General features: G+C 55.6%; 1 protein-coding gene across 1 annotated transcript; it reads left to right on the top strand.

The window, feature by feature from the left end:
- On the top strand, positions 1-23721 carry SFRP1 (secreted frizzled related protein 1). The gene is made up of 3 exons (XM_072846185.1): positions 1-637; positions 7112-7189; positions 17270-23721. The coding sequence occupies exons 1-3, from the start codon at positions 103-105 to the stop codon at positions 17590-17592; spliced, it is 936 nt and encodes a 311-aa protein (XP_072702286.1). The 5' UTR covers positions 1-102; the 3' UTR covers positions 17593-23721.
- Positions 23722-27735: the final 4014 nt, after the last annotated feature.

The raw sequence follows: 27735 nt of genomic DNA, 5'->3' as shown, positions 1-27735 counted from the left end.
GGTGGGGGCGCGGGGAGGGTCCCCGGGGGCGGCCGCCGGCAGCGGGCGCCCGGCGGGGAGCGGCGGGCGGCGCCGTCGGGGCCGCCGTCGGCGGGCGCGGCGATGGGCAGAGTGCGGGGGCCCCGCGGGGCCGCCCTGCGGGCGCTGGTGTCGCTGGCCGCCGGGCTGCTGGCGTGCGGCGGGGCCAGCGAGTACGACTACGTGAGCTACCAGTCCGACCTGGGCCCCTACCCGGGCGGGCGCTTCTACGCCAAGCCCCACCAGTGCGTGGCCATCCCTGCCGACCTGCGGCTCTGCCACAGCGTGGGCTACGACAAGATGGTGCTGCCCAACCTGCTGGACCACGAGACCATGGCCGAGGTGAAGCACCAGGCGAGCAGCTGGGTGCCGCTGCTCAACAAGAACTGCCACATGGGCACCCAGGTCTTCCTCTGCTCCCTCTTTGCTCCCGTCTGCCTGGACCGGCCCGTCTACCCGTGCCGCTGGCTCTGCGAGGCCGTGCGCGACTCCTGTGAGCCCGTCATGCAGTTCTTTGGCTTCTTCTGGCCCGAGATGCTCAAGTGTGACCAGTTTCCCCAGGACGATGTCTGCATTGCCATGACAGCTCCCAATGCCACCGAGGTCTCCAGGCCCAAAGGTAAGGCGTGACCAGCGCCACAGCTCTGCTCCTGGCGCATTTCTCTGAGCTGACGGGGCAGGCGTTAGCCCGGGAGAGCTGTGTGGGACTGAAGGGGGTCTTGCGGCAGGAGGAGGCTCACCTGAACTCTGCTTCTTGGTAGCAGTCCTCCTCCAGCCTCCGAGTGCTCTGCAAGCGCTCCTGTCCTGAGGAAGGCAGGACGCCCTGCTGGTTCCTCACCTCTGTCCTGGAGCTGAGCCCAGTGCTGGGGCACGGTGGGTGCGTGGCTGCTCTGATCCCGCACTGGCACTGGGGCCGGGCTCTGGCCCCTAATGGACCGGGGCTCTGACCCTCCATGCTCCAGGTGCTGCACTGCCCTGGCAGCAGTTTCTCTCCTGAGCCCGACTCCTCCAGGGCCGTTCTTGGCAGCAGTAGGGCACGTGGTCCCCCACGGCAGAAAGCTCTGCCTGACCGGAGTAAATGGTGGCAGCAATCCTGGCGGGGGACCTCACTTCCCGAGCAGTCCTGGGGCGAGAGGCTGGGCAGCCGGTGGCTGCGCGTGCAGTGGAAATCCAGCCCTGCTGTCTCGGGTGCGGCTGTGTGCTGGTGAGGGGGCAAGAGATTTATCAAGAAATGACTGGAGAAAGTGGATGTGGTTCTTGTTTGTTTCCATTATGTGCGGCAGGTCTGTTTGGTGTCAGACTGGCTTGTTTGTGCGAGTTGCAATGGGTCTGGCTTGTTGCTGAAAACTTTTAAAATAAATAAATATCCTGGTGTTGCTTCGGCATTCTGCATCTGAGTGCTTTGAAAGGCTGGCAGGAGGGATATTTGTAGAGGGAGAGGGCAGACAGCTATGAAAGAATGCAATGCTTTCCTGTGTCCGGAGCTTCATTGAAAGGGATGGGCACCCCCGATTTCACGAGGGGATAGTGCAGGCACCTGGGAGGAGCTCAGGGACGTGGGAGCCATGCGTGGGGCTGAGCGATTCCCGTGGCTTCTGCGCTGTGTTTGGAGCTCATCTGGAGGGAAGGTCGCCCTTTGCAGCAGCCGCTCGCATGCAGTTACCTTTACAGACAAAGGCTTTACGTCGTGCTTGGCTGGGAGCCCTCGCCCAGCCTGCCGGGGACTGTGCAGTGTTATCCCGCTCATCCCAGCAGGACTTGCACTTCAGGGAGCCCTTCAGTAACGGGGCGGGAAGGGAGTGCATCCTGCAGCAGAGGGGTGACACCCTGGGGGTGTCCCTGGGAGCCAGTGCCGGGGCATGCGGAAGGAAGTGGAGAGCGATGGCTTGAGCAGGACAGGGCAGTTGCTGCAGGCAGGCAGCCTGCCCGGGGGCAGGCACGGAGGGATGCCTGAGCTCGACAGCTGCTGGAGCTGTACAGGGAAACTGTCGTGTCTCGGCAGTGGCAGACTGTCATGTCTCGATGTGAAGCGTGTACCCACGCTGGGGGGTGAGGCTTGGCTGCTTTCGCTCCCAGGGACCCAGCCTCTCCCCGTGCGGCTCCAATGGCAGCACAGCCACGCTGGCTTCCTTGCGGTGGCTTGCACTTACTGATGCGCTTGCTGGAGGAAGCTCTTTATTTTCCAGGAAGGCTCTAAAATCATCTCTCCTGTGTGAACCTAGACCCTTGGTCAAGACACAGTCGTGTCCTGTGTTGCAGGTACAAAGGTTGTTTTTATTCCCCGGGGACTTGCAGCCAAGCGTGCTCCTGGGGCAGCTGGGTCTGAGCTGCTTGCTGTAGAGCTGCCCCTTTCCAGGTCTGAAACAGAGTTTGAGCTGTTTGCAGGTCATTAATTTTTGACCCAAGACCTGGGAACAGCGTTCTAGGTGAGCAGCGTCTGCTAAGTTTTCCCTTCTGTAGTTTAACAGCTAACTTTCTGGTCACCTTTCAGACCTGTCTTGACAGCAGCATTGGGATGGGACATTACCGCTTTCTTTTGGTGCTGCTAACGTGCCCACCAGCACAGTATTTGGGCACTATGCTGTCCTTGACAGGCATCGCTAAAGTGACTTTATTACAAGGAATTACATCAGCTCATGTTTGAATCCTTTGTGGATCTATTGCTGGTCCTGTTTGGCGTGCAGAGAGGCTTCATTCTGTGCAAGCTTTAGGGAGTATTAACTTGTTCTTCGGGTGACCTGTAAATCAGAGCTGGGCAAGTATTGCAAGGAGGTATTGCAGCCACTCAGGCTGTCTGCTAAATGGCTTCGCAAAACTTATTTCCCAAGCACTTTTAAATGAGCAATTTGTTCACAAGGATGTTTACAGAAAGTAAGTCTTTAAAATTGTCGTGCAAATGTGAACTCTCTTCAGCATTCAGTGGAAAAGCATAAGCAGCCATCTTCACATCCCCTGGCTGCTTGAAAGTATTTCAAGAGAAACCCTTGCACGTGCTGTAGCTGAGCCCCAGCAGCTCCAGAGGTGCTGGGCCAAGCTCCCCGTGCCCATCGCACTGGCTGGGGCACTTCTCTAAGGGGACAAGTGATCTTGCTAGAAAAGGCTTCTTCAAGGTGAGAAGGCCAGGCCCCCCAGTAATCTGCTGGGCTGGACCTGCTGCCCTTAGGTGTGCCAGCTTTTCTGGCCTTAACGCTGGTTTGCGGCAGAGGGATCTGGCATGTGTTCTCCTACGAGTAACCTTTGGTTGGTGAAGCTCTGTGTGCCGCATACGCCGTGTGCTGGGACACTCTTCCCCCAAACAGCTTAGAGTGAACAGAGCAAACTTAAAGTTAATTGCGACCGCTGCTGTTATGTAAAACAACACAGCCGGGTCTCCTGCGCTGGTGCTTCTGCTCCTCACTCTGCAGAAGGTCCACGCGTGGCCTGCCGTGACGGCAGGGGCCGGACCCGGCGAGGTGCCCAGCGCTTTGTCCGCTGGCGCTGCCACCTCGTGCAGACGAGGGGTGCGTCTGGGCGAGCATGCTTGTGCCGCTGCGGTTCAGCCCTCGTCCCTGCATGTGCCGGGTCCTTCCCTCTGCCTGGGCTCTGCTGCAGGAGACCCTGTCCGCAGTCTGTGTGCGTCTTCCGTGAGCACCGGCTTCTGGAGCCCCTTCGGTCTCGGTCACTGGGGTGTGTTTCCTGTTGATTCAAAGAGGGTCAGAACCCAGCAGTGTCCCCCCTTTTCTCTGGGCACTAATAAGAACGAGCCCTTTCAGTATTTTTCCCCATTAACACCTCGAAATTGGAATTTGTTTCTGCCTCTCAAAGAGCTGACCTGCTGAATTCCTTTCTCCTTAAGCACGAGGCGGTAAAGCCTGCAGGCCCACAGGATGCATCAGGGGAGTTGCAGATTAATATAGCATTACACATTCCTTCTCCTGCCCCTGGAGTAAGCTGGCTCTAAAGCCAGGCATTAGAAATTGGTCAGCAGGGAAACAGCGAGCTGGAAGCAGGCTGAGGCTGTGCTTGGAGCAGAGCTGTCAACTGCAGAAGACGGGCCCTGGCTGAACTGCAGCAGGCTAGGAGGCAGGCGGCTGCACCCCCCACCACGAGCTGTGGCGGGGTGCCGTGGGGCGCAGTCCAGCCGGGTGCGTGCCAGCACGGCCGCCTCGGGGCTGCTGCAGCAGGGACTGCCTGAGGTGGGAGGACCCGAATCGTGGCTGGGCTTCTTGGCTCCTTCAGCCTGGGATTGCATGGGAAGGGGAAGGTGAAGTCCTGGGCGGCGCTGTGGCCTGGAAGACGTTGGCCATGGTGCCTCGGGAGGGGTGTGAGTGTCAGGATAGCTGTGGCTCCACGAAACAGCAGTTTTCCTGGAGCACAGAGCTGTGCGGGAGCTGGTCGGGCCCCTGGCGTTCGTGTTCCTGACCTTGGCATGATGGAGTGTCCTGTGGGGAGAGGAGCATTTCCCTTCCCCTCGGCACAGGACGGTGTCCCCTGGCAGCCCTGCAGGCACATCCATGCTGCGATGGAGCTGCGGGAGGCAGGGCCCATCACCCATGTGATGGTCCCAGCACATGGAGCCGCCCGGTGCACAGCTGGGGTGAGCACCGGGTGCCCGCTGCCACTCGCCAGGCCATGGGGGTCCTCCCGGCACGGGGTGGCAAGCCACGGCTTGGCCCTGGCACAGGGATGTGGCAGCCTGGCAGTGGGATGCGTGCACGGGTGAGGCTGCTGCTCATGCTGCGTTGGATGGCTGGCAGCGCTTGCCCTGCCCAGGGCATCAGCAGAGCCACAGGGAAGTATCTTCTCTGTGGCAAGAGGAGCGTTGGCAGGACGTGCTTGCAGCGTGGCTGGCAGACGTGCGCCGTGTCGCCAGTGGGAAGGGGGTGGGTGTGCTGCCCCGCGGAAGGGGCTGCCCAGCGCGGCTGCAACGGCTCCAGCCCGCGCACGATGGCTGCTGCCTCCGGGCCCTCGCCATAGCGAGGTGGGGGTCCCTGCCACATGGGGGTCCCTGCCATCCTGGGTGTGCCAGAGCGTTCCCAGGGGCTGCCGTCGCACAGCTAAAACAAAGCCTGTGTTTTCACCAGGGAACAATGAGTCTTATTTTCCACTTTGGGGTTTTTTTTTTCTTTGGTTGCCTGGAAAGCTCATAGGGTGGACGCAGAGGTGGCTTTCACATTGTTTGTCTGGCCCGCGTAGGCTCAGCCAGTCTCCTAGCGTGCGCTTTGGCTGCTGAGGCACTTCGGAGTGCTTTGCACGCTGGAACGTGCGGAGATGAGCTAATGCGTGGCAGGTACCCCCACTTGTTCCTGGGGGTGGTCCCCAGTACAGTAACTCACTCTTGGCACTGCAGCAGAGACAGACAGCTGGGGCTGTCACCCTCTTGCCAGCATCCCCTTTCCCTCATCATGAGCTCATTAAATGTGCAGCCTGGATGGAAATATTCTGACCGCTGATTTTAAAAATAAAGTGTTTGGGACGTCATCATGTCCCCAAAGGCTGGCTTCTGCCTGTGTCACTCTAAGTTAAGATGGTAAAAGTGGCAATTGCACGTGAGGATTTTGGAAGAGGAAGTTACCCGGGTGATGGGCGGCTCTCACAGGTACCGAGGTACCAGGAGTGGGACTATTAAGTCAGCTGTTGGGTGCTGCAAAGGTTGCCTTGTGACTTGCCCATCGGGGCGATTGGAAGGCCAGTTGCTCTCCATGTGTGATTAATAAAGACATGGTGCATGACCCCAGGAATTAGCATTTGGCACAAACACATTTGGGGGGGCGAGAGGGGAAGAACAAGCCACAGAAAACAAATGTCTCGCCTGAAACGCTGTGGGGCATCTGTGAGTGAGGAGACCCGACTCTGTGGTTGGCGTGGGTCATGGCTGTGCCTCCCTCCCAGCTGTTCTGGCTCTGCACCCCTCTTGCTGGGAGACCTCTCTGTCTTTTCTGTCCAGCAACGCTGTGGATTTTGCCAGCCTGGCTGAGGGCTGGAAGGGGGCGAGCGCTCCGTCTGCACGCAGGGACCGGCAGACGTTTCGCTGCAGTGCCATCCCCCAGAATAACTCCCTTGTGTGGGAAAGAGCCCTCTGTTCTGCTGGACCAGGAACAGAAGCAGCATCTCCCAGCTCAATAAATTCATCTGCCAGTAGCACAAATCTCCGTCTGTGCTGCTGGGTGGTCTCTGCTCTGGCTGGAAACGGGAACCTGGAAACAGATTTTTATTCTCTGGGTGAAGTGAGCTTTCCTCCCAGGATGGATCCCAATGAAATGTCCTGGGCTGACATTTCCCAAGCGGAGGATGTCGGCCACTGTCAGCAGCTGGTGAGCGGAGCCGGCTCTCCTCTGCTGGAGCCGTGAGGCTGCCCCGCAGGCCTGCGGGTGTAGCCGGGCCGAAAACAAAAAAAGAGAAGACATCCGCTCTCAGGGTTGCGCTGGAGGGGCTTCTGGAGCGGGGTGGCGCACGCGAGAGGTGTGTGGGTCCATCACCAACTGGTGCTGCTCTGGGGCAGGGAGGGAGGCGAGGGCTTGCTGTGCGGTGCCAGAGCAGCCTGCGTGGTGGTCCCCGGTGCCGAGGAAAACCTGCACTGAGCCGGGCTGTGCCAGTCCTGAACCCCCCCGCCTGGCTCCGGGGCGGCTCCTGGCCGGGGCAACCCCTTGGCACGTGAGCCGTCCCTGGGCACCGTCCTGCGGTGCTGGGGTTTGGGCGCTGCCCGCCCGCCTTGGCACGCCACGGGGAGGGAACGTCAGCGGGCTGTGGGCCATGCCCTGTGGCTCCCGGCTCCCCTCAGCTGAGTGCCTGGCCCTGAAAACCCCTCTCCTTGCCAGCGCTGTCCTCCCACTCTTGGCGGCTGCCTGCCCCTGCCCGTGCCCAGCCTTGGGGCCACTGGCAGCACTGGAGCGGGGCTGGTAGGAGGCTGCCCACGGCCAGTGCTGCCCTGTGGGCTGGTGGGTGGCTCCTGACCCCGGCAGGGTGTCGTCCTGCGGGGCTGGGACCTGGGAGCCCATGGCATGGTGCCTGGGCGTGTGCCCCCCTCGAGGGCAGTGGTCTGACAGCACGGATGGCCCGGCTCTGTGGTGCTTCTTGAGCTGGCTCCTCACCACCTCTTCTCTCCTCTTGCCAGGAACGACTGTGTGTCCCCCTTGCGACAACGAGATGAAGTCGGAGGCCATCGTGGAGCACCTGTGTGCCAGCGAGTTTGGTAAGGAGGATTGCTGGGGGCACGGGGAGGCTTTCCTGGGGGGCACAGGGCAGCACGGCTCCTGTGTGGGCCAGATCCTGGACCACTGCGCTTCTTTGCCTGCCCTGAGAGTGGTGTGGCCAGTGTGGCCGCGTCGCCTGCGGGCAGCCGCGGTCCTTCCCCAAGGCGAGCGTGCCTCTAGATGTCAGTGTCGGCGCGCAGAGGCAGGCGGCAGGACGGGACTGGACGTGTCCAGGACATGTCCAGCTCCTGCAGCCAAGCGCACCCGGGGACCGGGACAGCGGGGTCCTGGCGGCAGTGCCTGCGCTCCTGCATCGCCCCGGCTGCGGTGCTGAGCGTCTCTCCTGCCCCGCCTGGCGAAATGCTGTGTGGGACGAGGCCCCCAAGTGTGGGATCACCCGCTGAAGCAGCGATGCTGCAGGCTGCGAGGCCCCGCTGCCGCCGTCAGCCCCGGCTGCGAGCAGAGAACCAGATGGTGTTGGTCCGGAGTCTGGGGATGGGGCAGAAGTGGCAGAGCCTGTTCTTTGGTGAACTCGGTGGGGTTCGTAACTTAACCCTGGTGATCCTGTGCTCTTGCATGCTTGCAGGAATGATGCGTAGGATGGACCCTTATTCTGCTTGCAATCACGAAGGAGCAAATCAGCTTCCTCCTTCACCCAGATTGCTTGTACTGCTGGGTTTCTTTTTATCAAAGTTATGCTGCTCTTGTCAAGTCTAGGTGTAAAAACCCAGAGCGAGTCCTTGTCTAGCTAGGGCCAAGCAGTGAGCTTAAAAAATGCAGAGCTACTTGAAAGCTGTGTCCTAAATATATTATGACTGAGTGAGTGAGTCAGACAATCTTAGGTAAACAGAACTTCATTTAAAAAAAAAAAGTAGCACAGGGAAAAATATTAGCTTTCTCAGATCAAACCCAGAATTAACGGGGTTTGACATCCTTGCTGGTGTATGTAACTTTCCCGGAAGGTTATTAAAGGCATATTGAACAAGGTGCGCATTCCTCCGGGATTAGCACTTGAATGTGCCCTGTGCCAGAGCGCACTATGCAAACCCAAACCTGCTCTGCATGCTGGCGTATTACCCTTTCTGCTGGAAATGAATTCTCAACTCTCCTGCAGATGTGGTATGCCAAAAGTCCTAAGTTCAGCACAGACTTTTTCTAACAGGGAAAAGCATCAACAGGAACACCCATGTAATAGTTTCCCAGGAATGCGCATACTTCAAGCTGGGTCGGGTAACAGACGCATGAATTCAGCGCGGCAGCCTGCCTGGGGAGCGGGATGTGCTGCTCACCGACTGTTGGGCTGAGCACTCAGAGGTGGGTGAGCCGGAGCACTCTGAGCTCTGCCCCGGGCAGGCAGGAGATGAGAGATGGATAGGAGCTGCCCCTGCCCCACTGCATCCGTGGGGAGAGACTGGAGGGAGCTTCCCAGCCGGCAGGGAGGGAGCAAGTGGCCTCTGGGACCAGCGTACCTGGTTTGGGCAGGGGCTAGGTGCCTGGGTTTGCGGTGATGCAGAGGCATCACCCCGGTCCGGGGACTCTGGGCTTGGGGACCTCAGTCCCGGAGGAGGACCGAGGGGAGCTGGAACGGTGGCAGCGGCTCCGTTGTCGGTGGGTCGCTGCAATACCTGCTGCTACCCCGGAGGCGTGAGGAGCAAGCCGAGGTGGTGTCCCGCTGGTGGGCAAGTGCTGGGAAGGGAAATACAAGTTTAACCACATGCTTGTCATCAGCCTCTGCTGCTAAATATCCTCCCCATGCTCTGGGACAGTTACACAACAGGGAGCAGAGGCCAAACCAGAAGTATTCATGGCCTCGGTGGAGCGGCTTGAGACATTGACTTGCCCACAGAGTAAGTTGGTTATTGGGAAATTTTGTGGTGACAGCGTCCAGAGGATGGAAATATTTCTTGGCAGGCGGCTCCCTGGGTAGGGCTGTGGTGAGTGGCCAGCTACAGTGTCCCCGTGCACCACCGGCAGCAGAGGGGCAGCAAGCAGGGGAGACCTCAGCCCCCGTGCCTACCCCCAGTCAATCCAAAACGGCTGTGAAGGTTTTCACAGAAGCCTTCCTCCTGCTGTGGTTTGGGGTGGTGGGGATGGGTCCCTGTTCCCAGGCCAGCCGTGCTGGGTCCCAGCGTGGAGGGAGAGAAATGGGAGCCAGCTCCGCAGGCTCGGCTCACCAGGAGGAGCTCCGCTCTCTGCCGTGTTGGGGAGCTCGGTGGTGTCACCGAGTGCCCTGTGCCCGCGTCCAGGTGACAGCAGCTTGTGCAGACAAACACGGCTAGATTTGAACCGGCTCATCTGAGCCCTTGGGATCGCTTTAGTCGTAATGGCAGGTATTGCGACTGCGTCAGCGCACCCACCTGACTCGCCCGGATCACCATGTTTCTCCAGCTTTGTCGTAGTAAGTACAAAGTCGTTTGTTTCCTCTGCCAAAGCAGAGTCTGATGGTTTTTCTGACCAATCCAAGGAATCTGGGATCATTCTTTGTTCTATGGATCAGCACAACTCCAACATGTAACTTTATTTTTTAAACATGTGAGAGCTCTTGCTGATGCTGAGGTTGCTCCCATTCCTCCTCCTTCCTGCTCCTGCTTTCTCTTTTTATCTCAGAAAGAGGTTTTTCATTTGAAAAGGAGATGACCTCCCTACTGTAGAGAAGTCCAAAGGCAGCTGAGCAGGACACAGCTGGTGTCTGCTGCATGTGAATCATTGCTCTGTCTTCACGCTGGAAAGCTGGTCGTGTCTTGGATATACTTTTGTTCCCCTGCTCCTCCCTGTTACCAGACTCGGTCGCGGCGGGAAGCTCACTTGCATGGATTTTCAGTGGTGTAGGTTTCACGCAGCTGCATTCGGTGTTTTCTTCCCTCTGTCATTGTGTTTTTTCCTCCCCATCCAGGAGGGTCCTGGGTGCACGTAGCGCTGCCTCCAGATGTGCCCAGTCTGTAGCCAGCTGGGGAGCTGGAGCAAGGGAGGAGCTGCCATGCAGGTCTTACCTGTGCCCTGCGAGGGAGGGCAGTGCAGGGTGCTCCTGGGGATGTTCCAGCTGTGGAGAGGAGCCAGCGGAGGAGGCATCGCCTTCAGGAAGGTTTCTCAAAGCACAGTGCGTGGCCCTTGGCTCTTTGTTTAGTCTTGGGGGGTTACTGTCACGGGGCGATTTCTCAAGGAGAGCTGTTTATCTGGCACTAAAATAAACTCCCAGCCCTTCAGACTGAGATTTCTCATGCACATCCACCAAGGTAAACACTGGCAGCTGACAGGTTACAGATCCTCATCAAAGCCAGACACATACAATAAATGTTTAAACTAACGTGTGCTGCACGGGGCAGCTGTTGGTGGGTCCTGCACTGATTCCCACAGTAACGTTACCGTGGGTTTCACTTACACCCCAGTGGCTCATTACAGACAAGATGCAAGGAGCACTTTGCCCACCAGTGATGTGTGGCCGTGCCAGGGTGGGAGGTGTCTGTAACAGCCCTGGGAGCGATGTCGGTCTTGAGGACAGCGAAGGAAGAGAGCTGCATCCAGCTGTGAACACAGGAAGACTGTAAAGAAAAGGGACCTTTCTTCCTCGGGCCAAGAGAGGGCCTTGGACAAGACGCTGGGGCTCGGAGGGGTGCCAGGAGACGGCCAGCCTCCTGGGCCAGCAGGACGCTGGGTTTGCATTCGTTTGAGCAGCAGTGAATGGGGGCTCCTGGGTGGTGGTTTGAGGCAGCTCCGCTCCCTGCTGGGCTGCCAGCAGCTTGGCAGCTCCTCCAAGAGCAGGATGGCTCCGGGGCGCAGCATGTCTTGCTGTCCACACGGCTCTGGCTGGAGCTTGCCATGCGATAGCCACACGGTGGGAGCGATGTGCATGCTCCCGTAGCCCCGGCAAAGCGTTCGGCACTGTCTGCCTGCTGCTGTGGCCGTCCTGCCTGTAGGCAGAGGGGACCTGGCTCGGCACTGCTGGAGGCACTTGGAGATTAGCTTCTCCTTCCTTTATTTCAGCAGCATGCAGGAGCTGCCTCCTCTTCTCCACCCTAGCTCTCTCCTTGGAAGCACCAGCCAAGTGCCTCCAGAAAACGGGGAACATTTTTGACCCAGCATCTCTGTGTGCAGCTCCCAGCATTGCACCTGGTTTGCTGCTCAGCTACTTGCCGTAGCAGCAGTCCCCTGTCCCTGCGGTATGCAGTGAGGTCCTGTCGCACCTCTGGCTGTGTGTGGGTGCTGCTCCACATCTGCCTCTCTGGGTGCCAAGGCTGGGAGAGCAGAAGCATCGTCCGTGGCTTGGAGAGGGGCTGCAGGAGCACAGGGCAGAGGGTGTCAGCGTGTGGTGCAGGGACCCTCGCCTGGGGCACAGACCAGCGCCAGTGGCTGGGCCAGGTATGCGTGGGCTAATTGCAGTTTAGATTTTTGGTGCGGCTCTGGTGTGCTGGGGGCAGCGATGGATGCATGATGAAGTGTGAGATTGCCTTCCTGTGCCCTCGCAGCCACCTCCCCCAGCCTCCCGAGGCTGCAGCCAGGGTTTGCTTCTTACTCCTTCTGCAGGCTGGGCTGGCCCTGGAGTTCATTCCTCTCTCTGTTTCTCTTGGTGATTTTATTTATTGTTTCTGCCCTTTCTCTGGGGTCTGAGGGGATCCTGCTGAACGGGCTCTCGCTGCACTGGAGACTGCAGTACAATCAATACGTGCTGTTTATTTTTTCCCGTGACTGACAGCTCCTTGCCTGCAGCCTTCTCCTGTTACAGCCCTAATGTGTCTTCTGGCAGGTTTCCTCCTTCTGAGTGATTTCTAAAGGAAGGAGCAATGAGGCTGAAGGAACAGCAGAGCTTTCCCTTCTCTCATGTTCTCTTCCCTGCCCCTGAGGTGCTGCAGTGGGGCCCCTGCCCGTGCAGGCAGGAGAACAGCGGAGATGGCGTCCCGGTCCCAGGCTCCTGCCTGCTGGAAAAGAAGGGCTGGAGGTGCCTGTGGGGCACGGTCATGGTGGGTGCGTGGTGGTGGACGGTGAGCAGGGTGCAGGGGCTCGTGCATCTCAGCCTGTGGCTGCCCCTGGTACAGCACAGCCCTTGGAGACGCGGAGAGGGCGCCTGAGCCCTGGTGCTGGTGTCGGGGAAGAGGGTGCTTTGCTCTCAGGCAGCACTAATGCGGTGCTCCCAGTTTGCCTGGGAGACTGGGTTTCCTCTTTCCCCATGCTGGGGATGGGACTGGAAGGCTGGAGCTGTAGGGACATCGATAAGAATTGTTTCAAGTGATGAAACGCGAGTTGTGCTTTGTCAGGCTGGACCCCAACCAGCGCTGCGGGGCCTTTGCTGCTCTTGGAGCTGCTGCTGCCAAGAGTAATTTCACTCCAAGTGAGCAAACACTTTCATATACCCTGTTTCATGTTAGTAGAAATAAAAAAAGACATTTTTATATCTCCAGCACTCCCTACTCTCTCTGCATTAGAGATAGCAGAGCCATGTTACCATCTGATACAAGCCATTTGTAGTTGGGGCCAAATTCGTGGCTTAGTCTAACGGGGGTGCATCACCCCGGGCCGGGGTCTGACCCTCTGCTAATGGGAGCTGCTGCTGGTGATGGGGCAGCTGCGCATCCAGAGCTGCCGCTGTCCCTCTCGCGTGTCCTCCCTGGGCGTCCTGGAGTCAGAGCAAACCAGAGGGAAGCACAAGGCAACCTGGGGCCGCAGGAGAGGAGGACCTTGGAGGGGATGAGGCTGCCCATGCTGGCCTTCTTTTCCTGACTCCGATGGTCACTGGTGGCGTGGTCCCGCTGGACCTGCCTTGGGAGAAGGAAGGGCTGGGTGATGCTGCGGTGTTGCATCGGGAGCAAGGAAAAGCTGGTCGTAGCTGCTGGCTGGTGCATGCAGGGTCTTTGCAGGAGTCTCTGCACTGTTCAAGGGCAGTGCAGCTAATTCTCATGCTGGCAGCTCGCCGTGGCAGTGGGCAAGGTCTGGTGAGAGGGTCCGTGCCTGTGCTGGGTTCAGCGCCAGCTCTCCTGGCTGTGGCAAAGTGCTGGCAAGTGGCTTGTGCCTGGGCAGACATCAGCTTCTTGGCGCTGGGGCTGAGCAAGGGCAAGCATGGGTTTAGCGCCCCGGGAGGATTTCTGCTGTTGTAAACACAACATGGCTGAGAGCTGTTGAGTCCCAAATTAGATCCTGAAATCTGCCTTTGTTGTGTTTTGTTTTTTCCCTCCCAGCCTGAGTAATGCTTTCACTTCTGTGTTTTCTGGGAAGAGCCTTTGAAGTGGGCAGCTGGACGCTGGCTTGCGCTAGAGCTCTCCTGCCATCACTTGCCCGTGAGCAGACGTACCGGCAGCGCCCACAGGAAGGGTGTTTTGGGACCACATATGGCACGAAAGTAAGACCTCTCGCTGTGCCGTGCAGGAGTCCCCCTCTGCCCTGAGCACCATCGGCCGCATGGCCCCGAGGTGTGCTTGCTGCCGGAGGGGAGTGGAGGGGAGAGCCTCCTGCTTGGCCAGTCCTGCATGGCGGGGAGGGTCGTCCCTGTCCCCGTCCCTGTCCCTGTCCCTGTGGGCATAGATGTCCTAGTGGTGTGTGCAGCATCCCTGGGGATGCTGCTCACCTCCCGCTCCGGTACCCAGGGGCTGCAGTCCTGGCACCGTGCTGCGCCGGATCCGGCACTGCGTCTCAGCTGTGCTGGTGATGTCGCAAGCAGAGCTGAGACAATGCCTGGCTGGAAAGGGCTTTCCTGGTTTTATGGGTGGTCCTGGCTGTAGCCGGCCACCAGCGTTGCTGGGATGGCAGAGAACGGGGCTCCTCTGCCATCACCTCTCCCGTGGTATGGAAGTTGGCTCCTGGTCCCATCGGTGCTCCCGTTCACAGGAAAGTTCATGGTCTCTCTGCAGCCCCTGAGGCTGCTGTCTGTCTGCAGGCGCTCGCAGCGGAGGGAGCGAGGGCCTTTCCGTGTGAGCGCGTCAGCCAGCATCTTCAGGAACGTGGTGGACACTTCGATTAACAGGAGCTTGGGTGAAAGTTGGTGGTGTTGAGTGTGTTAGGTGAGGAGATGTGATTGCAATTTAGTGAGGGAGCACGGGTTTGATAAGAGGTTGTGCTGGAACATGTGTGTATCGTGTGAGAGCAAAGGGGAAGACGGGCTTGTGGCTGGCTTCCTCTGCAGCAAGGCAGAGCCGCTGCAGCACGCAGGGTGGCATGGGTTGATGCTGCAGCCGATGCCACAGCCGATGCTGGGGCAGTCCTGCAGCCGTGGTGCAGGCAGGCTGCAGCGGCTGGGCTGGGCAGGCTGCACATGCTCACGTGCTATGCATGACCCTCCAGGGCTCTTCCTGGGGTCAGCTCCCTCCTGGCAGCGACGGCTGAAGATTTAGTCTGTGCGAGCAAGTGCGTCCTGGAGTCTCGGAGGCGATTTCGGCTCTTCTCCCGCTCGGCGCTGAGGCAGATTTGGTGCGGCGCAGGGGGAGCGGAAAGGCCAGGGCTCCCAGGGAGGAAGCTGTTTGCTTTGGCAGCTCGGTCGGATCCTGGAGCCAAGACTCAATCCGTCCTGCTCGAGCCTTTCCCCCGCTGCCTGCCCGCTGCTGGGGCGGAGGTGTTCCCGGGGCCGGGAGGATGCCAGGCGAGCTGCAGCAGCGGCAAGTCACACGATGGTCCCCCCTGCCAAATCCTTTATGTTTTAGGAAAGCCACAAGCCAAGGGACTGCCTCCCGCTGCGTGGTGGTGTGCTCTCAGAGCTGGGTGTGCAGCCGGGAACGAAAGTGCCCTCAGGCACCGCTTTTCTGATGCGCGTGGAAAATGCCAGAGCTGCGTGTCCAGCCCTGCTGCTCTGAAACCTGCCTTTTGTGCCCCGGAGTCTCGTCCAGAAAGCGGGTCTGAGCTTAAGGAATGTGGCCCAAGTAGGGGAGCAAGGGGTGACTGGGGAGCCAGGTCACTGGCAGAGGGGTAAAAACTGTGCAGTGATTATAATGCTTTTTTTTTTTTTGGCTTGTCTGACTGCTTAGTCCACAGCAAGGCAGCCGGAACTTGGTAGTCCTTGAGCCAGGCTGCATTTTACCTGGGTAGCACTGCAAACTCCCTCTGCTGATGACAAGAAGGGCATTGTTGCTGGGAAGAGCAGAGTCCTACACAAACTATTTGCACCCCTGCTCAGCCTCCTCGTTGGTCCTCCTTGGCGTTATCTGATCTTGGCTCTGTGCGCTGCTTCGCGCGAGTGAGGTTTGGATGAGTTTCTAGTTCACGTCTGGATTTACGGTTCACCTGGGCAGCTCCCAAGCTCCCTGAACCTGCATCGCTGGCTTGCGAACAGATAACTGCTGCTGTGCAGGGAAGGGAGCAGCCGTGAGCTCCCAGAGCACAGGATTACCAGACCCTCTTTGTGTTCCATGACTATGATACTTGGAGTAGAACAGCACCTCCACTAGCTGCCAGATTGTGTTCTTCCTCTAGCAACAAGGATCTAAACTTGCAGTGATCACAGCAAAGCAATTTGCAAACAAGCCATTTTGAAAAAGTCTCTTATTGCTGGTATTATACCATTCCTCCTGCGCTGGCAACCGCTGGGCTTAGTGCAAGAGTTCAAAGTCAGAACGGATAAAGAAATTGAGGTTCACATTGAGGGATGCTGCTGCTGCTGCCCAATTAATGTCATGGAGCTTAGAGCTGCTTGAAAACTACTTGCTTCATTTTCCAGATTTGTTGCAAATTGATCTGGTACAGCATCTTTAGCTCCTTAAACATCCTGAATTTGGAAAACAGATGGAATGAAAATTTCACTTAGGTTTCCAGTCCTGGATTACTTTCTTGTACAGTAACAGTATAACACGACAGGGCTCTTGGCAAACACAGCAGGCGTTTTTGGCACACGGGCAGATAAATACCATTACTCCTGTTGCCAGTGCAGTGGCTGGGAGCATGAGGGTGATGCAGAGACTCTGCTGCCTTCTCAGGACTGTCATCGCATTGTCCTGCTGCTATTCGTGTCTGGAATGATGAGCAGAGCTGCTGTCCAGAAAGTAACGTGTGTTCGTTGCTGCAAGTTCCAGCAGAGCAAGACTTCAAGGAGCGATGCTGCGGGGACCCGTCTCCCTGCCAGAGCCAGAGGCTTCTGCATGCCGTCTGCTGCACATGCTCTGAGAGTCAAATGAGAAGGGACAGCAGACAATTAATCACCTATCCGAGCACTATTTATCTGCAGCTCTGAAGTAAACTCCCAAATGATGGAAATATGTTAGTAATTTTTGGCCATATGTGCTTTTCCCCAAAAATGAGGCAGAGCCAAATGGCACAGAAGTGATACTTTAATGTACAACACATTTTCATAATTTTTCCCATGTATACTAAATTCCTCTTCATGGTCGTGGCAAAGGAACATTAATTTTTTTTTTTTATTTGGGTTGTGATTAACTCGGGAAAATGCTGAACCCAAAGAGGAAAATATTTTCCATGGAAGTTGTATCGGATTAACTCCCCTTCTCCTGGGGAAGGTGCAGGCATGTGGCAGCTCCACGCGGCTCTGCCTCCTGCGTGTGGGTCCCGTGGGCATGGCTGCTTGCCAGGGGACTTCACTGCTCAAACGTAGAGATGTTCAGTGCTTGGAAACTTGTTTCACAGGCACCTGAGGGCCGGCAGTGACTGCAAACAAATGCTTGAGAAGCCAAGTTGACCTTTTAAATGGCCCTTCCAAGAGTCTCTCCATGCGTCTAGAGCAGGGAAATCACCTTGTTTACTCAGCTAACGTTTTGCTAGCAAAGAGCGTATTGCCAGCTGAACGAGTCTCCCCCTCAAATAAAAAGCACCTGGCGTGCTTTGCTGGGGGAAGGGAAACAGAGACATCAGTGTTTTACCTTGATGCTCTCCCAGGCACGGGGATGGCTCCGCTTCAGGCACGCGGGTTTTCGTGTCGTGGTCAGCGGGTCAAGTCATTGCTGGGGCGATGCCGCAGGGAAGGGAGCGGGGGGATGCGGGAGCGGTGCGGAGCAGGTCGCTGGGCACCTGCAGCGGGGCAGAGTGCTGCTGCCGCCCTGGGGCAGGGGCACTGGTGCCCCCTCGCCCCCAGCCTTGCTTAGCAAAGGCTTTGTGCCAGCGAAGGCTGCTCAGGAGTCGCTTTGTTTTTCCCCTCTCTCTGGCTTGTTTTTCAGCTCTTAAGATGACCATAAAGGAAGTGAAGAAGGAGAACGGGGACAAGATGATCGTCCCACGGAAGAGGAAGGCGCTGAAGCTGGGGCCCATCCGGAAGAAGAACCTGAAGAAGCTGGTGCTGTTCCTGAAGAACGGGGCCGACTGCCCCTGCCACCAGCTGGACAACCTCGGCCACTACTTCCTCATCATGGGCCGCCAGGTGAAGACCCAGTACCTGCTGACAGCCATCTACAAGTGGGACAAGAAGAACAAAGAGTTCAAGAAGTTCATGAAGAAGATGAAGTCTCCTGACTGCCCGACGTTTCCGTCCGTCTTCAAGTGATGCAGTGGGTGGCGGGAGAGCCGCCGCCTGGACCTCATGCAGCCCGGCACGGCAGCTCGGTCTCGCTCCTCTGCAGCAGGGATGCTGGAGCTGAGCCCTCCTGCTCCTCCCTCGTGCTCCTCGGAGCTTCCCTTGCCCACCCCAGCCCTCCCACCTCCCCGCTGCTGGCATTTTCCTGATCGCCCGGCTGTGCAGGTGTGATGCGTGTGCACCAAATGGTTGCTGAGGTCACACATGATTTACATCCGCAGTATCCAAAGACCTATTGCTGTACAGATATGTACATTCATTTAAATAGCAGCTATCAGGTAAAGAGGGCAAGCGGAGGGGTGTGAAGTTATGTCAAGAGGTTACGCGATTGCAGAGAGGACCCTTGTGACCATGTTACTCCCGTCTTCATGGCTGCAGGATCACCCTAAATTAATTCCTGTTTGAACCAGAGCCCGCCAATTAGAAAAGCATCCCATCGGCGTGATAAAAGTTATAAACGAGTAGTGGAGAACCCGTTACAACCTCTGATAAAACCTCCTAATCGCTAATTGCCCTTACTGTAAAAAACTCCCATTGTAGTCTAAACCTGCTTAGTTTAAGCCTTAACCCTGGGGTCCTTGTGATACCTTGATCGGCTGGATCGGGGAGCCCTCCCTTACCAGCATCTCTTGTTATGTGTCACTGGGACGCCTGCCCTGGCCTCTGCTGAGCCGAGCTGGCTGCGCCCCTTGAGCCCGGCGCCGTGCTGCCCCTTCTCCAGCCCTTGAGCCCCCGCAGCGCTGCCCGGTTCAATGGTGCAGCAGCCCCACCGCGGCTGTGGGGTCAGTGGCAGAAGGGGGCTGCCTCCACCCATGCCTCCGGCCTCGCGTGGACCCCCGGCCGCAGCGGCGTTCAGCTGAGCGTCCCCCACCCTCACGCCTCCCACGTCAGCCTTTTGCGGCGGAGTTCCCATGCACGCGTGGCCGCTGCTGCTTGTGCCCAGACACGCAATTCAGTTTTAGCCACGGGCAAATGCATCCCGTTTGCTGGCCAGCCCAGCAGCTTGGCACTCCCCGTTGAGGGAGAGCTTGCGGCCAGCTCCTCCAGCTTGTGTCACTCCCTAACTTTACCAGTGATATTTTTATAGTTTCTTTAGGCTGCTGGCAAAATACCAGATTGCAGAAGGCCGAGAACTGGTCCCTGTGGAGCGCCACGGGAAGTGCATCGTCTCTGTCTTTCCCTCTTTGCAGTCGCTGTGGGACCTATCAGTTTCTAGGTTTTTGTCTGTTTGATGGGTGACAACTTGGCTTTGTATCATTCTGGGTTTTTTTTTCCTTAATCAAAATGTCGTGTTAGTGTGAGGTCAAATAGTTTATGAAAGACAATGAATATTGCATCCAAATGATTACATTTATCGACCAAGCTGAAATTCATTATTCCGTTAATTGGACAAGTTCTCTTTTCCATAGGCCCATATTGCTCCACATTAATTATACTATCCTGCTTCCATTCGGGGTTCTCATCAATCACGATTACACTGAGAGAATGAATATCTTGCAATCTGAGATAATCCTGTTGTATTGCAGTTAAGTGAAATAACAAAACCTCATTTTTGAGGTTTAAACCAACCCCACTCAAAGCTGGTAAATTAATTATTCTTTAGCTCGGGAGTGCTGTTTATTCCCCACGTGGGGACAGAGCCGTGGACTTGATTGTAGAAGAATTCTGTGAAGAAACCAAGCGCACTGAGGAATGATCTTTCACAGCTAACAGAGAGATGGATTTAGGATGTGAACTCTGTAGAAGGTCCCACTAGGTTGTCTTAGACCACCATTTGTAGTAGTGTTGTTTCTTTGATGCAAAATTAATCATTGTAGATAATGTGCTTTATCGGTGAATTAAAGAAATAAATAAACCATAGGCTTTAACATCATAGATTGATGAGGTGAAACGATGGGGAAGGCAAACAAATCCAGCCTTGTCAGAAGCAGGTCATGGCCCCGAGTCGGGACACGTTGAGCTGAAAGGCTGGTTATCTTGGAGCACCTACAGCGCAGCGCCCGGCAAAGCCCCACGGGGAGCGGGGCAGGGACCCTCCACCCCCATGGCTTTCCTTCCACAGCCGGGCGGCAACGCGGAAGAGGAATTGGTTTTGCGCAAGAGAGGTGCTTAAGCGTTTAATTGGGCTGGGGTTTTCACGCTATGGCCCAGGCTGCTGGTGGGTCTCCTGTTGGCCACCTCTAGAAACCTGATGTGTAATGGGCTGTTGATTTACTATTTTAAAAATACATGCTTCAGCAGGAAGCATCAAATCAAAGAGCAAACCAGTTCACATGTGCCTAGAGCCACTTTCAGCCCTTGGCAGCCTTCACTGCTCCGAAAGCCTGCTTTCCACCGGTGGATCTTGAGCCTGAAAGCCTGGATCCAGCGGCCAGTGAAATGAACAGGGCAGTGGCCTGTTTTCCTTTGCTCCCGTACAGAGCATGAAACGATGTACGTGAGTTTGTTAATGCCACTGCTGCTTTTTTCTGCACAAGTAGTTCAGAAAAACTAGTAGCAAGAGTGCCCGCGAGTGATGCGTTTTGCTCTTTGTAACCATTTTGTGCGTTGTCTCGTGCACTCGGCCCAGCCTGCCAGAGAGCCCCTGCCCGCGGCGCTCGTCCCCGGCCGGGACGCGTGGCAGACATCGTGCGAGGACTGTGCAATCCTTCAGGCTGTGTCCCGGCGCTGAAGAAACCCCACACCTCGGAGCTACCCGTGGGAAGAGCAAATTATCACTGTAATTACCTACTTAAAGCATAATATAATTGTATGTTACTAGTTGCTCTGTCAGTTACTTCGAACAGCCCTCTGACCCTGCATGTTTGTCCTTGAAAAGCCGATCAGAGCTGCTGAGCAGATTGGCACGTCGTATTTCAGACGTGGTATTTTGGACATTTCCATGTCCCTGGAAAGTAATTTTACCATTCTCTTGCCAAACTGCTCTGTGATCTGCCAGCTGTCCTGGTGGATCCAGCGGGTAGGTTGACCGGTCGTCACTCCGCTTCTCTTGGTATGTGGAGGCTTCTGATGCAAATAACAGCGCTAAGAGAAATGCGTTTGATGTAACATCATGTTGTAAGCAGTTAAGGTATCTTTACACTTTGTTTTAATGTTATTTTAGATAGTTAATTTAGACAAGTGTGGCAGATGAGAGGGGACTGTGTTTCTGTTTGGAAGTTTTGAGAAAGAGAAAATGTAAAAGACCAGTGAAAATCAGCACTGTAGAGAACAGCCTTCTCTGGGCAGCGAACAAAAGCATGAGGCTTTTCCTTACTGCAGCTGGCATGATTTTTTTATTTCTGTGAATATTCTTACACCTTGTAAAGGCTGACAGATACAGCAATTAGCAGTATGAAGGCTAACGCAGCTCTTACTCTAGGAAGGAAATCTGGCATGGAAGCACGTGCTAAATGTCTGGAAATAGGAGCCTTTTCCCTGTCCTGTCCCTTCAGGGGGAGCTTGGTTGCAATGAGAAGGTTTGGTGGGTGACGCTGTGAAATTGCCACCTCATGGAAAGGTGAATGTGGAGTCAGTAGGAGAGAGGTACCGAAACAGCAGCGCCGGCACCAGGAGGAGAGCCTGCGCACGCTGGTGAGTTCGGGGGAAAATAGCGTCCGGTGCTGGCAGCGTGCATCGCCCGGCCCTGGTGAACGCTCCCTCTGCAGAGGCACGGACGTGCACTGCCTGTTTAGGTGACTGCTGCACTGGCAAAGCGGAAGCAGATCCATTTCCAAGAGAAGAGGCTTTAAGAGAAAATGTCCAGTAAGTTTCACGCCCCCCAGAATACACCTCTGTCTCCTTTAGGAAACATTAATTAGTTAATAGCTGTTGATAGGTTGAGAGCGACAGATAACATGTGGCTGTCTGCCCAGTGATGCACGCTGGCATGCCTTGATGGACGGGCAGGAGCCAGCCTCAGCTCGGGCCCCTTGGCCCCCACCATGGCCACCAGGCGCCTTAGTCTGCACCCCCAAGCGCACCGGAGACCCCCCAGTGCCAGCGGGTTTAATTCGGGCCCGCAGTGACAAGGTGGACTCTGCAAAACCGGTGTCAGCGTCCGCTTCTCTGATGTGTACAAAAATTCAGACACTGAAAACGTTCAGTGCTCTTGTTTTTTAACCAACGAATTTCAGCTGTGTGTTCACATGACATTATTTTAGCAGTTGTTGATGCTATGACTTACATCTATTTTCAAGTCTAATATCGGTTCTGTTTTTTTAGTGCTGCTTCTTCCATGTATCAATATTCACTTAACTAAAATTGCTGAATTAATCAATTGCTGTGTGATTCCCCCACTCCCCCTTTTTATAAAGAGATGTTGTTTTCTAACCTGCCTTGGTGCTTTCGAGGGTTGCCGCAGGGTGACGGGGTTGCGGGTGTGCTGGGGTGAGACCCCGGGAGGCTGTCGGTGGTCCCACAGGCGTGCGCCTGCTGCCCGCTCACAGCAGCGATGCTCTGGGCATGGCACCGGTGATACTCGGCACGCAGGTGGTAAGGTCGAGACTATCGGTCCTGTTCAGGGACATCCCCATGCGAGCTTCTTAGCGTGTTCTGCTCTTGCATTCAGCTCGGTTGCCTTTTCGGTATAATATGATTTACACAAGGAAAACTTTGGCCATTCAGCCTTTCTCGTTATTGTCCTGTTCCCTTTGACTTCGTGCCAGTGAAAAGTATTGGGGCTCCACTCTCCCCAGCACTGAAGTTTCAGTTTATTTTAGGAAGACTGTCATAGCTTTTCAATAATAAGATGTTGGGGCAAAGTCTGGCGGTTATTGAGTTCACATGAGTCCGTAGTCCCAGTGGTGATGGACAGTGCCTGTGGGTACCCTCCATGTCTGCAGACACAGGTGGTGCTGCCAGGGCCTCCCGCGGTCCTGAGCCCACAACAGCATCCTGCCGTACGCCGGCACATCCATACAGCTGTAACTTTCAGGACATGGGGAAGGGAAGATGCTTTTCACGGGGCAAGCCTCAAACTCCCCAGGGATCCATCCTTGCTGCGGGAGCCAAGACCAGCAGACGTGGTCTTGCGGCGCAGCCTGCCGCTCGCCAGGTCTCGGAAGAGGTCTGGGGGATGCGAGAGCCACGCGGGGCGGGTTGTGCAGGGCTGGGAACAAGGGGAGCCCCACAGTTAAGAACTGTGTTATCATGCGGAGAGTTGGCACATGCCAGCTTTCAGCACGTTGCTGTCGCTGCTGCGCAGCTGTGCAGAGTACGGGATCGTGGTGCGGCGGGGTTGCAGTCGCTCTGCTTCTCTGGCTGCACCCGGCGCGCTGGGTAATTTCAGCAGAGCAGCCAAGAAGGGAGGAAGGCACTTGGGTGAGCTGGCAGGGAAGGGCCGGGGCTGCTGAGCGGTGCAGCAGGATGCAGGCTGCTGCGAGCGGGTCGAGGGCAGGCGGGTTCCCACTCTGCCCCGGGCCTGTACCGTGCACAGCTTAGGTAAGAGGGAGCTGCGCATCCTCGCCCGAAGGCTGTCTTCCTGAAACAACGTGGGCAGCCTGGGTAGCGAGTAAAGGACAGCTGTCTTCCTAAAGGCTTTGGGGCTTGCCATTTCGCTCTACTCTTTGGGAAAGCACTTGGCTCCCGGGCACTGCACCAGAAGTGGAGGCACTGCCAACCGGGACCAACGTGCAGGAGATCGACAAAGGCAGGCAGGGGCAGGAGGGCAGCGAGGGAACAGGTTTGCATGGGCGTGGGGAACAGCCCTGCTTCCCCTAACACCTCCAGTCTGCGCAAATGCACCGGTGGGTATCGGGGATAAAAGGGGCAGAGGGGCTGTTACGCGCTTGGCAGAGCCCTGCTCTGATTTAAGGGCTTTGCTTACCTCATTTACCTCGGAGATGTGAGGAGAACAGCTCAAGCTACATGCAAACTATTTCTTGAAGGGCAAATACTCGAAATATAATCGTGATGGAGTGTGCAGAAGCGCACAGGCCCTGGTAAGGAGCGCTGGCATGTAAGCACTCAACACAGGCACAAGCACATAAGCAGAGCAAGAGGACCTTGCTGTCTGTGGGAACCTCTTGCACGAGCACAACGCCTGTTACAGCAGAGCACTGCTTGCTTTTCTCACAGTGTATTTTGATGAAGAAATCTGTGCTTGATTTTTTACTTTGTTTTAAACTTGTGGTTGATATAAGCACATTATGGCTTCTGTTTTCTCTCTTCTGTGATTGGAACAATAAACCCCTCAATAAAATGCCTTTTTTCTTTGGAAGTCGTTTTTATTATTGCCTTTTCCATATCAGTTGCATTACTCATTCCATGTGGTGCTGACATCCCAGGGCCCCAGTGCGTTGTCTCCTTGTGAGACACAGCATCTTGCTGCTGCTTCCTAGCAAGGGATGATGTAAAAGTTTAAATCTTAGATCCACGATGTCGGAGACAGAAAAGTCTACTGTCAAATTACTACTGCTGGATTACAGTATTTTATCTGTATAGTTGTTCCCCGCTAAATATCCCTGTTGTACACCAACTAGCTGAAGCTCGTTTTAGCTTACACCGATGCAAAGGACGGAAAGCAGTGAACCCCTTGTAGCAAACAGTATTGTCTGCAGGAATTGCCTTCCTGTTGCCTCCTAGAGAAAGTTTGCCATTGCTGTAGCTGGTTGCACAGAGAGCAGGCACGATTCCTGGAAAAGTCTTGCCCTCTTTGGCCAGCCAGTCCTGGCCTCAGCTCCCAGGTTCTTTTGCTCCATTTACCCACCCATCAGGTGAGGCACGGCCAAGCGGTGTGAATGCGTTGCAGCCGGGCTAGGTCCCAGGTGCCCATGGAGGCTGATAGCCCAGGGGAACCAGCAAGCTCTCTTTCTGCAACGCTTCCAGCCAGCGACATCGGCTGCAGCAGTGTTATCACCGTGAGAGCAGGTGAGGCCAGTGCCTTGGGTCTGCTGCTTGGGGTCTCTTTTCTTTTCCCAGTTCAGAGCTGGTGTCTGGGGTAGTTCAGAAGCCAAGGTGAAGGCTTGCTCTTTGCTTTGTGCTTTCCTGCTGCTGGCGTTTTACTGCTGGGTCTTCTGTAGTTACCAACCAAAGCATGAGCATCAGGTAGGTTTGAAGAGATGCAGGAAGCTAGTCAATGTGTTTACTGAGAATTCACAAATTCAGTTCCTTTACTAGCTTCTAGTAACATCTGTCTAGAAGAAGGAACTGGAAATTCTTGAAGTATTTTTAGGTCATGTAAAAAGTGAGACTCACAGCCAACCCCTGCACGGGGGTGCATTTGCTGCCGTTGTATTTGTTTTGCTCTCTGACAAGAAAAGTCTGCTGAAACATACGTGTAAACTCTGGGGAAAGCACCTGAGAGATTGGAGTCATGCTTGTGCAGGGTTGTATGGAGGAGCAAACAGACATTTACTGAAACATGAAAGTATGAGAGGCTGCTTAAATCAGAAGCTGGGTGTCTGCTGACTTAGCATTCCCTGGGAGCAGAAAGACTGGTGTTCGGGAAGTTTGTGGGTACATTCATTTCACATAATACATGGTTCAAATACTGATTGTTATAATGAGTTCTAGTTGAAGTTACAAGTGTTTGTGTAAATGCTCAGTCTAAACTAAGCCATGCCTTGTTTTGCTGGGAGACACCCTCCAATTTTGCCTCGCTGGGGGCTGTAGGGTGTTCTGAGAGACAGGAACGTGCTGTCTGTGGGATGCGATACTCCGATTGTATCGCCATGAATGTACCTGCTGCTTTTTGAAGCTGTGCTGTATAACAAATGGGGGTGAATTTAATGCATATATTACATACCCCCTGTCTGTGCAAATACTTTCAGGGAGGTTATGGCTGTGCAAAGCACAGTGTGTGCTTGGATCCTGCTGAACTCTTGGGGGGTGCAAAGAAATGCCTAAAGTTAGGGAAGAGCTTCAGCTCTTTGCTGATCTGCAACTGAACCCTGAATACACTTCATTTTAGGCTCCCATGCTCAGCGGGAGCAAGGTCTGACTCTGAAACAAGTTTCAATATTCAAGGAGGCTGAGAGTGAGACTTGGTGATGCTTGGGTCTTGCTGGGCCACTGTGCAGGTTCCTGGGACTCCCAGCAGCGCACGTACTGTGTCTCTGGGTCGTCCCCCATGGAAAACTGCTCTGACATGTGTGAGGGTTGCAGCAGCTAATCTGGGAGGACAAGGATGCTTGCTAGCAGCCTGGACTTGTCTGAAGTATGACTCTTACATAAAGTAAAATATCATCCTTTTGTGACTCAATTTATCCTCCCAATAATGTTTGCCTTGTTTGCTCCAGCATTCCTTCTGCTTAGTACTGCCTGTTAATTGAGTTTCTGGCCTCCAGTCTGTAGTTAAGTTATAAACAAATAGAGTTTTCTTTCATGCTATATGAAAGTCATCGTCCATCCATCAATTAATTTTTTACGTTGCTGGCAGTCTGTGTTCTGCTTTGGCCCCTGCTGGGAAATGCAAGGCTAGAAAGAGCAGTTGAGCAATGAGGGAGGATTTCTTCTCCTGGAGAAGAGCAGACACTAGCCTGGTGTGTCTGATGTGGAGCTCTATTAATGTTGTGCAGGAGGAGGGGGTGACACACCCCAGCTGCTCCGGGCAGCCTGGTGACAGTGCCTGGAAGGGAAAATGACTCCTGTGTTTACCTGCTCCTCTGTGAGCAGCAGGCTGGTCCCAGAGCGGAGCTGCTGCCCTCTCAGCAGGGCTTAACAGTAATTCACATCGCAGCCCTCTTCCCTCTTGCAGGTCCTCAGCCTTTGCTAGGACACACGCTGGCGTTGCAGCCTGGTGCTGCAAAATGCCGACTCTCCCTTTTCCCACTCCCGACTGAGGATCTAATGACCTCCAGGAGTGGCAGAGAGCTCTGCAGATCGTTTTCACCAACAGAAAAGGTGTTTATGCTCTAACATGGAGATAAACTCCTGCAAAGCAGGGGGCGTCTTTCTGCGTGTGGCCACGCAAAGCATAGACCAGGAGAGATGTACAGAGCATAGGCACGGAGCTTGTAATGTCCCGAGATGATGAACAGAGCAGGAAGCGGGAGAGAAATGGTTCCTTTCCTTTCAGACACTTTTGTGGAAAAAAGATCCATCAAGCGTAGACGGATGCAAAGGTCCCACCTCTGGCTAAGTGAGCCCCCGAGCCGTGGGAGGGCACGCGGATGTGGGAAGTGCTGCTCGGCGCTCGCTCTGCTCCCTCCCCTGCCATCCACTGCTGCATGGCCGGGGACAGGAGGTGGACGAGGGGCCTCCGTCCCAACCCGAGCAGCTGTCCTTACCTGTGTCTTGGCCATCGCTTGTGCCTCTGAGAAGCCAGGAGGAACACGCTGCCTTGGGGGTAGCAGCTGCACGGCAGCGACGTTGCACTTGGATAGTGGAGGATTTGCGGGTTGTGAGTGAATCTGCGGGTAGATCTGTGGGCAGCGTCAGCTGAGCCACAAGGAGGGCTGGAAACAGCAGGAGCTGGGAGCAAGGGCACCGTGGGATCCTCCAGCTAAGTCTGGGACTGGAGTTGGCTTGTCATCGGCTTGCAGGCAGCCGATCTGGGCTCATCAGCCAGACATCCACCGCTCTGTGCAAGTTCCCTATTTAATCAGCTTTTCCACAAACAGGTACCCTGGATCCTGCAGTAATAGTAGCAGGAATAACAGAAAAATAACAGAAACAGTCATAACAGAAATAACAAGCTCCTTCCTTTCACTGGCATTTCACTGGAGCTGCAGTTACAGTGACCGCTGCTCTGTGCGGGGTGCGGTGCCTGGGAGGGCGGGTGGAGGGGGCTCCGGAGCCCCCCACGGCTAAAGAGATGGGCCAGGCAGCAAACGGGAACAGGGGAGATCTCTTCCGAGGGGAGTTCTGGGTCTCTTCCGAAATGTTCTCCAAAGCCCCAGTGAAACACTCCTCCCCCCCCAGCCCCAGTAGCATCACTGAGAAAATGCTCCACTGTGTTTCAGTGGCTGCTCCTGCTTTCTCACTGAATCATGTTGGATGACCCTTAAAAAGGACACACACGCACCTGGAATTAAAGCCAACCTCCACCCCAAGGCCAGAGCTGTGTTTGGAAACCATTGTTCCCTAACGCAGAGGCTCTTTTTTTTCCGTTCCAGCCAAGCAATACCCAGCCAAGCCCTGCGCATGCCGCAGCGGCTGCACCACAGGCAAAGGCCTCCATTAGATCCAGTG

The sequence above is a fragment of the Ciconia boyciana genome, chromosome 25 (genome assembly GCF_034638445.1).
Source record: "Ciconia boyciana chromosome 25, ASM3463844v1, whole genome shotgun sequence".
NCBI lineage: Eukaryota > Metazoa > Chordata > Aves > Ciconiiformes > Ciconiidae > Ciconia > Ciconia boyciana.
Note: the sequence above shows the minus strand (reverse complement) of the source record. Positions and strands in the feature narration are given on the sequence as shown.

Coding starts and splice junctions, on each gene's coding strand:
- SFRP1 (XM_072846185.1), top strand. CDS start 103: ATGGGCAGAGTGCGGGGGCCCCGCGGGGCCGCCCTGCGGGCGCTGGTG. Junction 638..7,111: donor CGAGGTCTCCAGGCCCAAAG/GTAAGGCGTGAC, acceptor TCCTCTTGCCAG/GAACGACTGTGTGTCCCCCT. Junction 7,190..17,269: donor CCTGTGTGCCAGCGAGTTTG/GTAAGGAGGATT, acceptor CTTGTTTTTCAG/CTCTTAAGATGACCATAAAG.